The 14,399-nt window shown below is 37.2% G+C and overlaps 1 protein-coding gene across 7 annotated transcripts in view; it reads right to left on the reverse strand.

The window, feature by feature from the left end:
• Window positions 1-14,399, reverse strand: part of map4k3a (mitogen-activated protein kinase kinase kinase kinase 3a) — an 82,283-nt gene that overhangs the window by 9,312 nt on the left and 58,572 nt on the right. For 4 of the 7 annotated variants that reach the window (XM_065241096.2, XM_065241097.2, XM_065241093.2 and 1 more), the window contains 6 exons: window positions 8,993-9,051; window positions 4,458-4,496; window positions 3,803-3,874; window positions 2,054-2,105; window positions 1,544-1,709; window positions 666-754 (listed from right to left, as the gene is read on the reverse strand). In XM_065241096.2, the coding sequence (XP_065097168.1) occupies window positions 666-754; window positions 1,544-1,709; window positions 2,054-2,105; window positions 3,803-3,874; window positions 4,458-4,496; window positions 8,993-9,051 (477 nt within the window). Of the gene's footprint in view, window positions 1-665; window positions 755-1,405; window positions 1,710-2,053; window positions 2,106-3,802; window positions 3,875-4,457; window positions 4,497-8,992; window positions 9,052-14,399 lie in introns of all 7 variants that reach the window. The other 3 variants (XM_065241095.2, XM_065241094.2, XM_073811803.1) reach the window with 2 other exon arrangements.

The raw sequence follows: 14,399 nt of genomic DNA on the forward strand, positions 1-14,399 counted from the left end.
AGAATAAACTGTTTATCGGTTCACAGTTAAGGTAAAATTATTGTTTGTGTTTTATTCTGTAAATTGACATGTCCAAATAATTGTTTTTACAAAATGGTCAAAATAAAAAATAAGTTTTCAGACATTTTGAATATTGCAAAGAAACCATGATCAAATGTTTAAACAACACAGTACTGATGTTTAACATGTATTTATGAAGAGTTTGAAAATTAATATTTAATGGAATAACACGATTTTTGAGAAACGCTTTGGAAAAGAGAGTCGGGCCGAGTACCAAAACACACTTGTAGCCAATCAGCAGTAAGGGGCGTGTCTACTAACTGACATTGTTGCCTGTGATGCGCATGTGTGGGGCGGGTCTATCAAAAGAAGGTCCAGATTCTTTTGGGGTAGGGGCGATTTTTTTATAAGGTGATTTCAAATGTCAACATTGGCTTTCAGAGATCGTGCACCCCGCCTTTAAGCGACTCACATTTTGAGTTTTTTCTTTAGCTGGAATTTTCAAGAGCTGTATTTGTAAACCAGTTTTAAAATACATACTGCAGTCACACAAAGAAAACACACTTAAAAACTGTTATGCATGGTATATGTGTCATATATTCTACATCCAAGATTAATTGGTGTTACAACAATCCCTATTTAAAATCACTGGAAAGAAGCCATACCGGTAAATCTTTCTTGTCTTTTGGTATAGGAACAGCAGGGGGCATTGTGGACTGTATCTCTGTCGACGATGAGTGTTCAACACCATTGCCTGTGGGTAAAAAATAAATAATGCTCACAGCAGGGTTTCAAATTTTTCTTTCAATAATGAAATCATAGCAGGCAACCAACCAGTGCCTATATGTGTTTTGAATATACACTGTCAGAAAAATAGTCAAAAAAGGCTTTCACCTTTTTAAAATGTTCTAATATGTACTTCATTTAGGTATAAATATGTATACATTTGGGACAAATATGCACCTCTGATGTACTAATATAAACCCTTTTAGGAGCAAAGATGTATTTTTTTGAAAGGGTACCACCCCAGAACCACCTAGGGAACATTTTTGACCTTTTTTCTAACAGTGTACACAACCAATACTGTTAACCGTAAGTTAACCGTTGCTAGTACTAATAGTACTATTACACATATATTATAACTCAATAGAAACCAGACTTATGCAATAAATCAATCTAAGACATTGCAACCAATGACAGGAGAACAATGAAAAGATTACATGGGTGGAGTGGGTGACTCATGATGTCTAAAAGTGGGTGTGACATTTTGACATGTCGACACCATTGAAAGAATGACAGGTGATCTCACTACAGGCTGACTAAAGGGACACTTTCCTACTATTGGGAGGAAAGTGTCTACTACTACGAAACATGTAATGACTCTAAATCACTATGCCTGTCTTACTGTCTCCTTCCTCATAATGATCTTCCTCATCATCCTCGTCTTCAAACGAGACCTGTAGCCTCTCGTCGAACTGACTACATATCCCAGCATCCTTCTGGGCTTCCAACAGGCAATGCTCTTCCTGATTAGTCTCATTACCTAAACTGCTGAGCTTGTGTCCGGGCAGTCGAGGAGGTGGAGGTCGGGGAGGTACGTTGCCAGAAGATCGAGCCGGGCTCTCGGTCCCAGGGCAGCGCTTAATAGTGCCTTGGTTGCCGTCATGATCAGCAGAGGGGCTTTGATGTGATCCGGGGGTGGGCTTTGGCTGGAAGAGGTAGAACAAAATTAGTATCATGCTAACAGCTTGGTTTGGATCGATACCGTGATTACCGATACAAGTGAGAAAAAGTCTGGCGGTTCACTGATTTCCAATAAGCTTGACCTGGTTCAGATAAAGTTGGCCTAATGCTACAGTACAGTCAATGGATGTGTATTTTACTTTGATGATACATGATTTAAAAAAAAAATACTATAATTGTTGTTTATATCATCTATATTTAAAATCAAACAGTAACACAATAAAATTATATATTATCACCAACAGATTCATTTATAATCCATTATTAGATCCCAGTTAAGTCTTAATATATAACCTGTATTGATACCCACCTTGGGGGGAAGTGGAGGAGGAAAAGTAGGCCTCATGGTGGAGCTTTTCTTGCTGAGACAAATCAGATATCCGATTAGAGAAGTCACACTGGTAATCATTTATACAAATTATGCAACTAATAAATAACATTTGAGGACATTAACGGGATGTTAATAGACCTCTGTGATTGGTTTCATCTGACAACGCTTTAGGAACATCAGTAACCGGGATACAATAGCAGAAAACATGCAGCATACAAACATGCAATCAAATGCAAACATAGGAGTTTGGAAACCAGGTTCAGCGTAGACGAATACGAAACTGTCACTGAGATAGAGAACCAAGAGTGTAAAATTAATGCAAAAGGCATGTGAACCAGAGGAATTATGGCTAAATTTAGTAGCTGCATTAAATACAGCATTGCCAAAGAAAGAGGCATTGAGTTTATAAAAGAGTTTAAACGCCAATTTTTTGACGTATAGGTCAAAATAGGAATTTTTTTAAAGAAATGTAATGATATTTAAGTTTTAAATAATGTATAGTTTTCATCCTAGATGCTGATTGGTCAATACAGCATTCCAGCTGTGATAAAATCATCTGTTTACATTTTAAATAAAACCTAATATTTTTAAAGGACTAGTCCATTTTCTTAAAAAATCCAGATAATTTACTCACCACCATGTCATCCAAATGTTAATGTCTGTCTTTGTTCAGTCGAGAAGAAATTATATTTTTTGAGGAAAACATTTCAGGATTTTTCTCATTTTAATGGACTTCTAAACGAAGAATAAGCATCTTATCTAGTGAAAACGATTGTCATTTTTGACAAGAAAAATAAAAAAATATGCACTTTTAAACCACAACTTCTCATCTTCCTCCGGTCCTGTGACGCGCCAGCGCAACCTCACACAATACGTCATCACATCAAGAGGTCACGGATGACGTATACGAAACTACGCCCCAGTGTTTACAAGTGTGGAGAAAAAGGACCGTTCCGACGTTGTTGTATGTCTAATGATACTAATTAATGTCTTTGTGTCAGTTTATTGTTTGAAATGGTCCGCAAATGTGCGTTTCATATATGTAACACGTGACCTTTCTACGTCACTACAAAATCACTATGTCTTCTACGTCACTACGCAATTACTATGTCTTCTACGTCAGTACGCAATTACGTGAGGTCACGCTGGCGCATCACAAAACCGGAGATAGACGAGAAGTTGTGATTTAAAAGTGCATATTTTTGTATTTTTCTTGTCAAAAATGACAGTAATTTCGCTAGGTAAGACCCTTATGCCTCGTTTGGAATCGTTTAGAGTCCTTTGAAACTCTGTTGAAAAAACTGTTAAGTGTTGAGTTAAGTGTTAAGTGTTGGTGTCCATTAAAGTCCATTAAAATGAAAAAAATCCTGCAATGTTTTCCTCAAAAAACATAATTTCTTCTCGACTGAACAAATAAAAACATCAACATTTTGGATGACATGGTGTTGAGTAAATAATCTGGATTTTATTTCATTTTTTAAGAAAATTGACTAATCCTTTAAGTGTACTTAATAATTTTATTATGTAATTTGCATGTCTTAAAAACAACTATACACCTGTGACTATTTCTAAAATTAAACAACCCCTTGCATTATACATTACTCTGGTGGTGTCTATCAGTAAAACCTGCATGCCCATGCTCATGCAAGTTGGCATAGCATCATGCTTCTGAAATGTTTTATGCTATAGCCGCTGAAAGAAACTGGCTGTAAAATCATACAAACTTACTGTTGCAATTCATCATCATGATGATCATCATCTTCACCCTCATCATCATCCTCCAAATGAGCCTCATGCCCCCTAATAAGGGTGAAGAATGTTGTGGTGCTCATTCATTCAGATTAACAATTTAAAGCAACACTTTGTTTGAGTGCCCATGGGTGAAATCAAAAACCATCCCTTTAAAAACACCTTTTAGTGACATTAGCTTAAAGATGAACACTCACAACAAAGTGTGACAAATTAATTACATGACGTTCCCCGAGACCAATCTGGACATGCATGTGGCGTTTAAAGCAAACTTCATTTAAAAGGGACTAAGTGCTTAATTTCCCCCCTGAGGAATGGAAAGCTAATACTGTGGCAAAAATAACACAGATCTCCAAACACAGCCATTGCCAAGCAAATCAGCTTTTGGTTCCACTCGGACAAGCACAAAAGGGCAAGGTTAAGTCACATCAAATATTGATCAGATGAAAAACCAGCTATGCAGAGAGACAGAGGGAGGGAGGAAGAGAGAGAGAGAGACCGGTAGAGTTTGACAGAGCAGCAAAAAGATGGATAGATAAGAAGAGAAAGGAAGAGAAGGAGAAAGGGAGAGCGGAAGTCAAAGAAAGATAAGAGATACGAAAGTGAAGGACACTAAAAAGCAACATCATCGTACCTCTGTTGCAGCTCCTCTTCAACAGATTTTAAAAGACTCCTGTTGTGAAAGAAATTAACAAATCAATTATTATATAATAACAAAAACCTTTTATACAAAAAATGTTAATATAGTTAAAGCATGGTCACCAAAAATTAACCATAGATTTGTGACCATATGATAACCAGGGTCCTGGTACGCTGTAAAAAATGTAAACTTGGAATTTAAAAATATTGACACAACTTTTAAAAAAAGGTGACACAACTACAATATAGAAATTAGTGCTGGGCATAGATTAATCTAGATTAATCTCATACAAAATAAAAGTATTTTTTTGCATAATATATGAGTTTGTGATGTGTGTAAACATTATGTATATTTAAACACACACACACACATAAATATATATAAATTTAAGAAATGTTTTATTTAAATATTGTTTTTTTATTTGTATATAATTTAGAATATATAAAAATTAGGGCTGGGCATAGATTAATCTAAATTAATCTCATACAAAATAAAAGTTTTTTTGTATAATATATGAGTTTGTGATGTGTGTAAACATTATGTATATTTAAACACACACACACATACATATATATACATTTAAGAAATGTTTTATTTAAATATTGTTTTTTATTTGTATATAATTTAGAATATATAAAAAATTAGGGCTGGGCATAGATTAATCTAGATTAATCCTTATACAAAATAAAAGTAATTTTTTTGCATTATATATGAGTTTGTGATGTGTGTAAATATAATGTATATTTAAACACACACACATACATATATATAAGAAATGTTTTTATTAAATATTGTTTTTTTATTTGTATATAATTTAGAATATATAATATTATTATTACATAATAATTACACACCACATAAACGCATATGTAATGCAAAAAATACTTTTATTTTGTATGAGATTAATCTAGATTAATCTATGCACAGCTCTAATAAAAATATAAAATATTTTTTATATTTTTAAAAGCTTTTTAAGTTAACTAATATTTTTTAAGTTGGATTAACTCAAAATTTTTCAACTTGAACTGTAAAAAAAATGCAGCACAATGTTAAAACAACTTGGTTTTGCAAGTCAATTCAACCTACAATTTTAAGTTTTGCCCTGTGATAAGTTGATATAACTTATAAAGACAAGTTGAAATGTTTAACTTAATTTGTTAACATAAAAATATGTTAATTTGACAAAAATGCTGCATTTTTTACAGTGTACTCTTTAATAAATGGTAATCAATACACCAAAATAACATGGTTACTACACATAAACCATGATTAATTTTGTAAGAACACAGCAAAACTCTTCTCTAAAAATAATGGGATATTTTTCAACCAGTGTTGGGTCAAAAAGGGTCAACCCAACCCAGCGGGATTGTTAATTTAAACAATGCTGGGTTGTTTCAACCCATTTTCAGATCAAATATAAACATTTTAGAGGTTTATTTAACTCAATGATTGGGTTTGTCCTTTTTTGACCCAACGCCGGGTTGAAAATAACTTGTCCAATTTTGACACACCTGCCAATTACTTACTAGAAAACGCATGAGCATTATTAGCATATAAATATATGTTCATCCCTTTAACAATGGCATGGTTTTCTATCAAAAAGCCTCAGATCACTTTAGCATGGGTCACATTATCATTCCTCAAAATGTACAAACCATGTGATCGTTTCTAATAAACTTACTGGCCAACATGCAGTTCAATCCAGACTGTATGTGGAACTCCATGTAGAGACGATAAACAGATTTATAACACATCAAGGGATCCATTAGTCTTTATTGATTTAAGCCTAAATAAACAAGCATTTACTGCTAATTTGTCTCTGATGACCCTGGGAAACGGTCCAATGTACAGTTGTTAAATTTTCAAAGAACTTCTGTTCCCTAATGTCTAGAACCTCTGTTTAGATGTTGTTTATACTCCGCTCTTCAATTATTTAACAGTAAGGTGTGTTAAACTGGTGGGATTCGAAATAAATCTGTAGACTCGAATGTAACTACCAATTCCAGAAAAATAATGTGCTATGTAAGATTAGAATTAGCACTTTAAGGAGTGTAATATATATGGATGCTGTGCATTTAATTATTTGGGCAATTAATCTGCAGCGAGTAATCAGAGCGGCAAATAAGAGGTGATGTACATCAACACCAGGCCATAGATTTGAATTAGAGCTAGAATTTGAACAGCCATAAAAATCAATAGACATCAGTGCGTGTGACTATTATGCAATTCTTGTAAATTCAATGTGATACTGATATTTGGCCTCAAATCACCCTAACCATAATTACTGTGGGAGCCAGGCATCTTTAAAACCACTTTGCACCTTGCAAAAGAAAATCCTATGTTTTTTTCATAATGCCTAGCAATCGTGTACAATATATCACAATACAGCACGTATAGTATAAAGTTGTGCTATTATTTGGATCTTCTAGCAGAGAGATACCATTTCATTTATTTCGTTTAAACACAAATCTGGGTCATAAATAGTTTTATACAACTTGTAAGAAGCATTAGGCACTCAAAGCCTAATGTATTGGCAATGCAATAATGCCTGAATGGGTCTTGCACATACTTTAAACTGTAAAAAATATACACGTGACATAACCCGTAGATCTGTGAAGAGCATTTTTAAAGGCCAAAAAGACAGAGCTTGCTGTCGCCATCATGGCAGCACGTCACTCCTGGATGTCGGCAAAGAGGCGGGACGTGGTTGGACCTAAGGTGACTGGTTGCTGAAACCACGCCCACCTAGCTAAACAGGCGTGGCAGCAGAGGCAATTCACCTGTCACTAAAGCGGTCAAGCCTTTAATTATGCAAAACTTTAAAGGCGGGGTGCATGATTTTCGAGAAACACTTTATAAAAGGGAGTCAGGCAGAGTACCAAAACACACTTGCAAAAGGTGGAGCTTGCTGTCGCCATCATTGCAGCACGTCACTCCTGGATGTCGGCAAAGAGCCGGGACGTGGTTGGATCTAAGGTGACTGGTTGCTGAAACCACGCCCACCTAGCTAAACAGGCGTGGCAGCAGAGGCAATTCACCTGTCACTAAAGTGGTCAAGCCTTTAATTATGCAAAACTTTAAAGGCGGGGTGCATGATTTTCGAGAAACACTTTATAAAAGGGAGTCAGGCAGAGTACCAAAACACACTTGTAGCCAATCAGCAGTAAGTGGCATGTCTACTAACCCACATCGTTGCATGGGTCCAGATTCTATTGGGGTAGGGGCGTGTTTGTCAAGGTGATTTCAAATGTCAACATTGAAATTCAGAGATCATGCACCCTGCCTTTAGGGTTAACATAATTTACAAAAAAATCACATTTGTCATAAAAGTCAAAATTAGCTATATAGACCAAAAACACTTTTTGTACCAGGCTGTAAACATATTTATTTGGGCTGTAAAGTTCGGCATTTTAACATGGAAGATGACTCTCTTTCGGAGCCAGTCTCTAGTGGCCAGTCGATGAATTGCAGTTTAAGTCACTTTCGTATTGGCTTCATGCCCCTTGGTCTCACCTCACCTGACAGGGGACTTTACATGGACTTAAATGTAAATATTGTACACCCTCAGAATAAAATTTTCTATATGTACATTTATTTTCAAATCCTAATTTCATTTTCGATCAACATGTGTGTTCACTGGGTTCAAACCCATGACCTTTTGTGCTGCTTACGCAATGCTTAACCACTGAGCTATAAGGGGCACAATGTTAACTGTCTGATAACTGCAGGCATGCGTTGGCATGTGCCGACTGAATGAAAACGGATAAGCATCCGTACACTGAGTGGGAGTCTCCCGAAAGTATCCAGAGCCCATCTGTTGACAAGAGCTGAGAGCAACACCTCTGAACACATGCATAGGCCCTCACACAAACACAGAGCAAATGCTTTCACTCCATCTGTCTTACTCGACCTTCTGTTCGCTACATGGCAGAGATAGTCAACAAGGCAAAGGGCGCGTCTATTGTAAGAGTTACGGTCTGCGTGTAGGAGTCACAGTATTGGATGACATGTCACTATTATGTGTCTTTACCTCTGCATGAACTCCTTTATGAATACAGTAAAGCCCACACGTATGCGGTTTGCTATTCAAGAAGATTCAATGCATTTGTCAGCTGACACATGATGATGCGACAATAATCCTTTTAAACAAACAACGCTATGCCATCCGTCAATCACAGCATAATAGATTCTAGCAAGATTTAATGGAAAAGTGAATGCACAGTGTACAGCGCTATCTTTAGGCTTTCATTAATAAAACTAAAGTGGCTCTCTTTACAAAGATGGTTCTTTGAGGAGCTAAACATTTTTGTTTTATGGCATCGCTGTAAAGAACCTTTAAAGCATCTTTATTTTTTAAACTTTTTTATTTAAGTGTAGTGTTAATGCTGCTAAAAAATTCTTTATACCGTGTTGACTTACATTTTATGTTTGCAACCATAAAGCTGTTTTTATTCACTACGCAACAGACGACTTCAGCTGCATATCAAGATAAATGGCTAGCTGTACTGTACTGTATGTAACGAACTTACTTGTTTCCTCCTAGGAAGGAGCTTTTTGGAGAACCCTGCCCATAATCCATCTCTAGATCCTGAAACAAAAAGAAAGGAAGTCACACATTCATGAATCATAAGCTTCATATTATACCAAACGTAGGTATGAACACACAAAGCTTTGGCTATTTGTCAGTGATAAAGCAACATTCATGCACGTGTCAAAAAAACACAATGAAAAAAAATGACATGATGTTGGCACAGCATATTCAGACACACTATACTCAAGGGTTTTTGTTTGCAATTAGTATTGTTTACTAGTTATCCACACATGCATTTGGCACGTTAGTGGATTATTAGTAAATGGAAGGATAGAAAAAATTATGATAAGACTTTATACAAAGTGTAACTGTAGCTTTAAATCAGAAAGCAAGCATAAAGAACTCTAATTCTGTAGCTAAATTCAGTGTATATATATTAACTGGGGATATGCGTTGATATTGTTTGAGGTAAAAATGGTCTTCAACTTACACTCTTATTAACACAATTTTCAAAAGTCAAAGTCAAAAAAACGAACTTCACTCAGGTCTTCTCGGGTCCAAAGAAATGTTCCCGAACTGAAATGACCCCAATCACTTTTTACCCGAAACCAACATGCATAAATAATTTTTTGTAAAGACCAAAGAAAACCCTGACAAAATTAGACCCAAGTCCGACCTGACACAGTGGCAATTTTTTTGAACCTGACTGGACCCGAATTTAAACGGCACCAAAAAGAAACCTAAGGTGGCCTTGCAACCAATTTGTTATCTGACAACGACACCAAGCTTACCGCTACAGTCTGCATTTAAAATTGATTGACAGGTCTGGCTCAACAAAAATGTATCTACCGCCAGCCACACAATGTCGCAAGCGCTTTTGGCAAACGGAGGGAGGGTTGTAAAAAGGACTCGATGCACACACGGGAGATAGTTTGGGTCTTCTCGGGTCTGTTTTGCAAAAACACATTAATTTCAAATTACCCGAGGCCACTTTTATACCCGACCCGTGTCCGAGGCACAAGTGAAACTTTTAGACCCAAACCTGCTTGGGTCTTGGGTCGGACTATAGGTTTTCGGATCTAAGTGGACCCGCGAAGACCTCTAATAGAACGAACCCACTTGGGTCTTGGGTCAGACCTTGGGTTTTTGGATTTATTGGTGCTTTTCCATTGCATAGTACCCCACGGTTTGGGAGCTTTTCCACTGGGTGCAGTACATAGTACCCGATACTTTTTTTAGTACCACCTCGGTCGGGGTTCCAAGCGACTCGAGCTGATACCACATCATGACGCGTAAACACTGTAGATCACTAATTGGTCTCAGAGAATCGTCAAGCGTCATTGCTTTAATGTAAAAGATTAGCTTTACCTAAGTGCTAGCAGCTTGCGCTGTCTCGAGCAAACATGTTGTCATCTGTGTTTTGCTGTAAGTTTCCAAACTCGATGAAAAACATCCACAGGTTGAGAATCAGGAACACAATAACAGTTTTTTGCCAGACTTGCAATTTGTGACGCCCACATCCACATATATGCTTAAATGCAACTTAAATGAGGCTCAGCGGAGCGCGTCAACTGACGCCAAAGGTGTTTGTACAGAAACTGTCATGTGAGACAGAGATGGTGATAAACGCGATGTGCAAAATCTATTTGTGGTGGTCAATTTAAATTTTGTGGCAGACTGAGAAATAAAATAATTGTATGGGAATGTACAACGACGCTCTCACTTGTATGATGTCACAGCAGTAGGCAGCGCAAATATAACGACACGCCTATAATCCCTCCCACTCCGAAGTGTTACTAAACTCGATGGAAAAGCTAACCAAGCCAAAGTGAGGTGAGCTGACCCGACCTGACCCAAACCAAACTGTGGGGTACTATGCAATGGAAAAGTGCCATAAGTGGATCCGTAAAGATCTCTACTATACAGAAGCTCTTTTCTATACTGAGATACTTTTAATAGTTTGCTATTTTTATGATGATAAACTTCATGTTGATTCCAAGAGATCTGCTGGAAGATTTTAATTCAAACTGTTCATGTTGTATTCTTAATTAGAGCACTGTGGGTGGACTGGGCCATGTGCTATCTCCACTCCCACTCACCAATATGATCATTCAAACAGGCAGTGACTTGGAATAACTTAATGCTTATGAAATAATATGATTCTAAAACATAAGCAGCACTTTTTATATACTGCACTTCACGTCAGAGCAATATGAGAAATGTCCATGTACAGTATTCGTGACATGCTTCCCGACATGAGTCATCCAAACTCATTCATCACTCTATATAAGCCAATGACAAATATATGTACTGTAAATACTATGGGAAAGAGAATTTTTTATTTTAAAGCATTGCCTTCATTTAACCTCACAATAGTGCATAAAAATCATCACAACAAGAATTAATATCTTTAATTACCGGTTAATCGGTGCGTCACAAACCCGGTGATCCCGGTATCACCGGGTGGGAGGGGCTTATAAATGCGCATGCAGATGTGCACATTTTACTTTAACTTTCGAATTACGCAACTGTTTAAATGCAGTGCTTGCGTACGCTGCATTAAATCACATATGAATTTGTGTGCAATGCGAGTGCAACAGCTGGTTTAATTAAGTGCTTGAGTCAATGTGCGCAGGTAATTCTCACAGAACCCGCCAGTCCCAAGCAGAGCAACCGGCTAGTCCTCCATAAAGCGCTGCTTGAATGATGGGTTTATTATTTTTCGTGATGAAAAACACAACAACAAAACGATCTCGTTTATATTAAACATCATATATGTATATATTATAACAAAAACGAGTAAGTACGCGGCTTCTGCCATTGTCTGGTCGGTCAGCTCGCATCGCACACTCTGACAGAAATAAATGAAATCTGACAACTGCTGGTCTGTGACGTGACGCACGTTGAGCTCTGCTGAATTCAGGCAGATAGCAGATAGTAGGGCTGTGCATTGGCACTGACATCACAATTCGATTCAATTACGATTCACCAGATAACGATTCAATTCAATTCTATTCTACGATGCATTGCGATGCATCAGAATTCTACTGTACACAACAAGGCAAATTTTTCATCAGTCAAGTAGTAAAGTCAAGTGCAACTATTCTCAACAAAAACGGAAGCTTAGCAGCTTTAAGACAATGACAATGACGGTCATCTCTCTCCAACGCAGCCATCTTGATTGTTGTTGTTATGCCCCCGGAAGTAATTGAAACTTCACAACTTAATTGTCCACTCGAGGCCAGAAAATAAATAGTGACATAATCGATTATGGCACTTTGCTGCATCGATGCTGAATCGTGCATGCGCGCATTGCCATGCATCGCCGAATCGATTATTGTTGACACCCCTAGCAGATAGACACATATTCATTTGCCCTTTGCAAACCTTGCATTACATTGTGCACACCTGGAAACATTAGGATTTGAAAATGAGGGAAATTTCCCTAACACTAACACCCCCCCCCATCCGTTTTCACTTTTAGACAAGGGACTGCATGGGTATACCTTGTATCATATTTTTGTATGACTCTATTGCATCTGTTATACACATAAGAGTCTTTATCAACACGCAAATTTATAAAAAATGCACACAAAATGGACATCCAAATGTGCGAATTTGTATACTCGGGGAGTGGGCGGAGTGTGCGTGGCGGTTGTAGTTTTGTATACGGCTCGTCATCCTATACCTTCCATGGGGAAGCTTTTCTTCTTGTTTTATTGGCAGGTGTTGCTTGAGTGATATGTTACAGATATACTGCTGCCTGCTCTACCGGAGATGACTGTAACAAACATCAAATACGGCTAGTGGATTTTACTTAAATCAGATAATGGCGGGAAAGAATGGTAAAATACGAAAGAATCACGGCAAAACGGGATCTAGACCCAAATTTTACTCATTCAACAGGTCTTGTGGTATTTAGGTTCTTAATGTTCATGCTATGAAAGTTTTTTCATACGTTCATATTTTATACATTAAATAATTTAATCTGATAATTAAAGAAAATTTGATTTCTCTTTATATAACACGTATAAGAGACATGCTCTATCCTCTGCTCCATGAGGACTTTAAGGAAGAGTACAAAAAGTGCCGTCTCTATTAGATAAAATGTTCAAGGAGAAGATTTTGCATTGTAATATTGAAGATATTGTTGATTACCATCTGTTTCTTCAAGTTCTTCTCTCTCACCTTGATTTGACCATACCTCTCTCGCCCACTGTTCTCTCCCCTGCTCTCTCAGGAATAAAGCTCTTAGCCATGCAAAACCTCATTGATTTCCCCCCCTAAAGATTAACAAACCAAATTTGCTTTACGAAGCAAACTGTCATATCCTCATTCACCGGGCTGCCGTTCTGCTGATGAAAGCCTTTTCTGTAAGAGTGATTGGGACAGAACGTAACAGAGCGAGGACGAGTAAAAGCCAACAGAACATCCCAGACGATTCGCTTCAGCGCTTCTGTCATCCTTTTCCTTCATATTACTCCCTTTTCTCTCTCCGTTGGGTTCTTGCACGTCCTTTCATATGCAGTCAACGATATAGATTTCAAGCATGTGATTGGATGTGCCAACTCAGTGTTGGTTTAAGACCATATAGAGATGTCGCTCAAAAAAATCCTCATTCCCCCAACCACCCGAAAAACACGCAAAACAACAAGATTTTTCAGGTGTGTTCGATTAGGGTTGAAACTAAAGTTTGCAGGACAGTGGTCCTCTAGAACCTTTTCTTGAAAATGTTTTCATTTTCCAGCTCCCCTAAAGTTAAATATTAGATTTTTACCATTTTGGAATCCACTCAGCTGATCTCCGGGTCTGGCGCTAGAACTTTTAGCATAGCTTAGCATAATCCATTGAATCTGATTAGAGCATTAGCATCAGGATCAAAATTAACCAAAGAGTTTCGATATTTTTCCTATTTAAAACTTGACTCTTCTGTAGTTACATCGCGTACTAAGGCCGACAGAAAATGAAAAGTTGCAATTTTCTAGGCAGATATGGCTAGGAACTATATTCTCATTCTGGCGTAATAATCGAGGACTTTGCTGCTGTAATATGGCTGCAGGAGGTGCAATGATATGACGCAGTGCCCGAAAATAGTCCCCTGCTATTGATAGTTACTAAGGGAACTATTAAAATAAGTGGGACTATTTGACTAAGAGTCAAGTTTTAAATGGGAAAAATATTGAAACTCTTTGGTTATTTTTGAGCGTGATGCTAATGGTCTAATAAGATTCAATGGATTATGCTAAGCTATGCTAAAAGTGGAAGCACCAGACCCAGAGATCAGCTGAATGGATTCCAAAACAGCAAAAAAATAATATTTAACTCTATGGGAGCTGAACAATTAGCATGTTTTCAAAAAAAAAAGTGGAGAATTTTTTTATTATTTGCAGATTTTAATATGTATG

The sequence above is a fragment of the Paramisgurnus dabryanus genome, chromosome 14, assembly GCF_030506205.2.
Source record: "Paramisgurnus dabryanus chromosome 14, PD_genome_1.1, whole genome shotgun sequence".
Lineage (NCBI taxonomy): Eukaryota > Metazoa > Chordata > Actinopteri > Cypriniformes > Cobitidae > Paramisgurnus > Paramisgurnus dabryanus.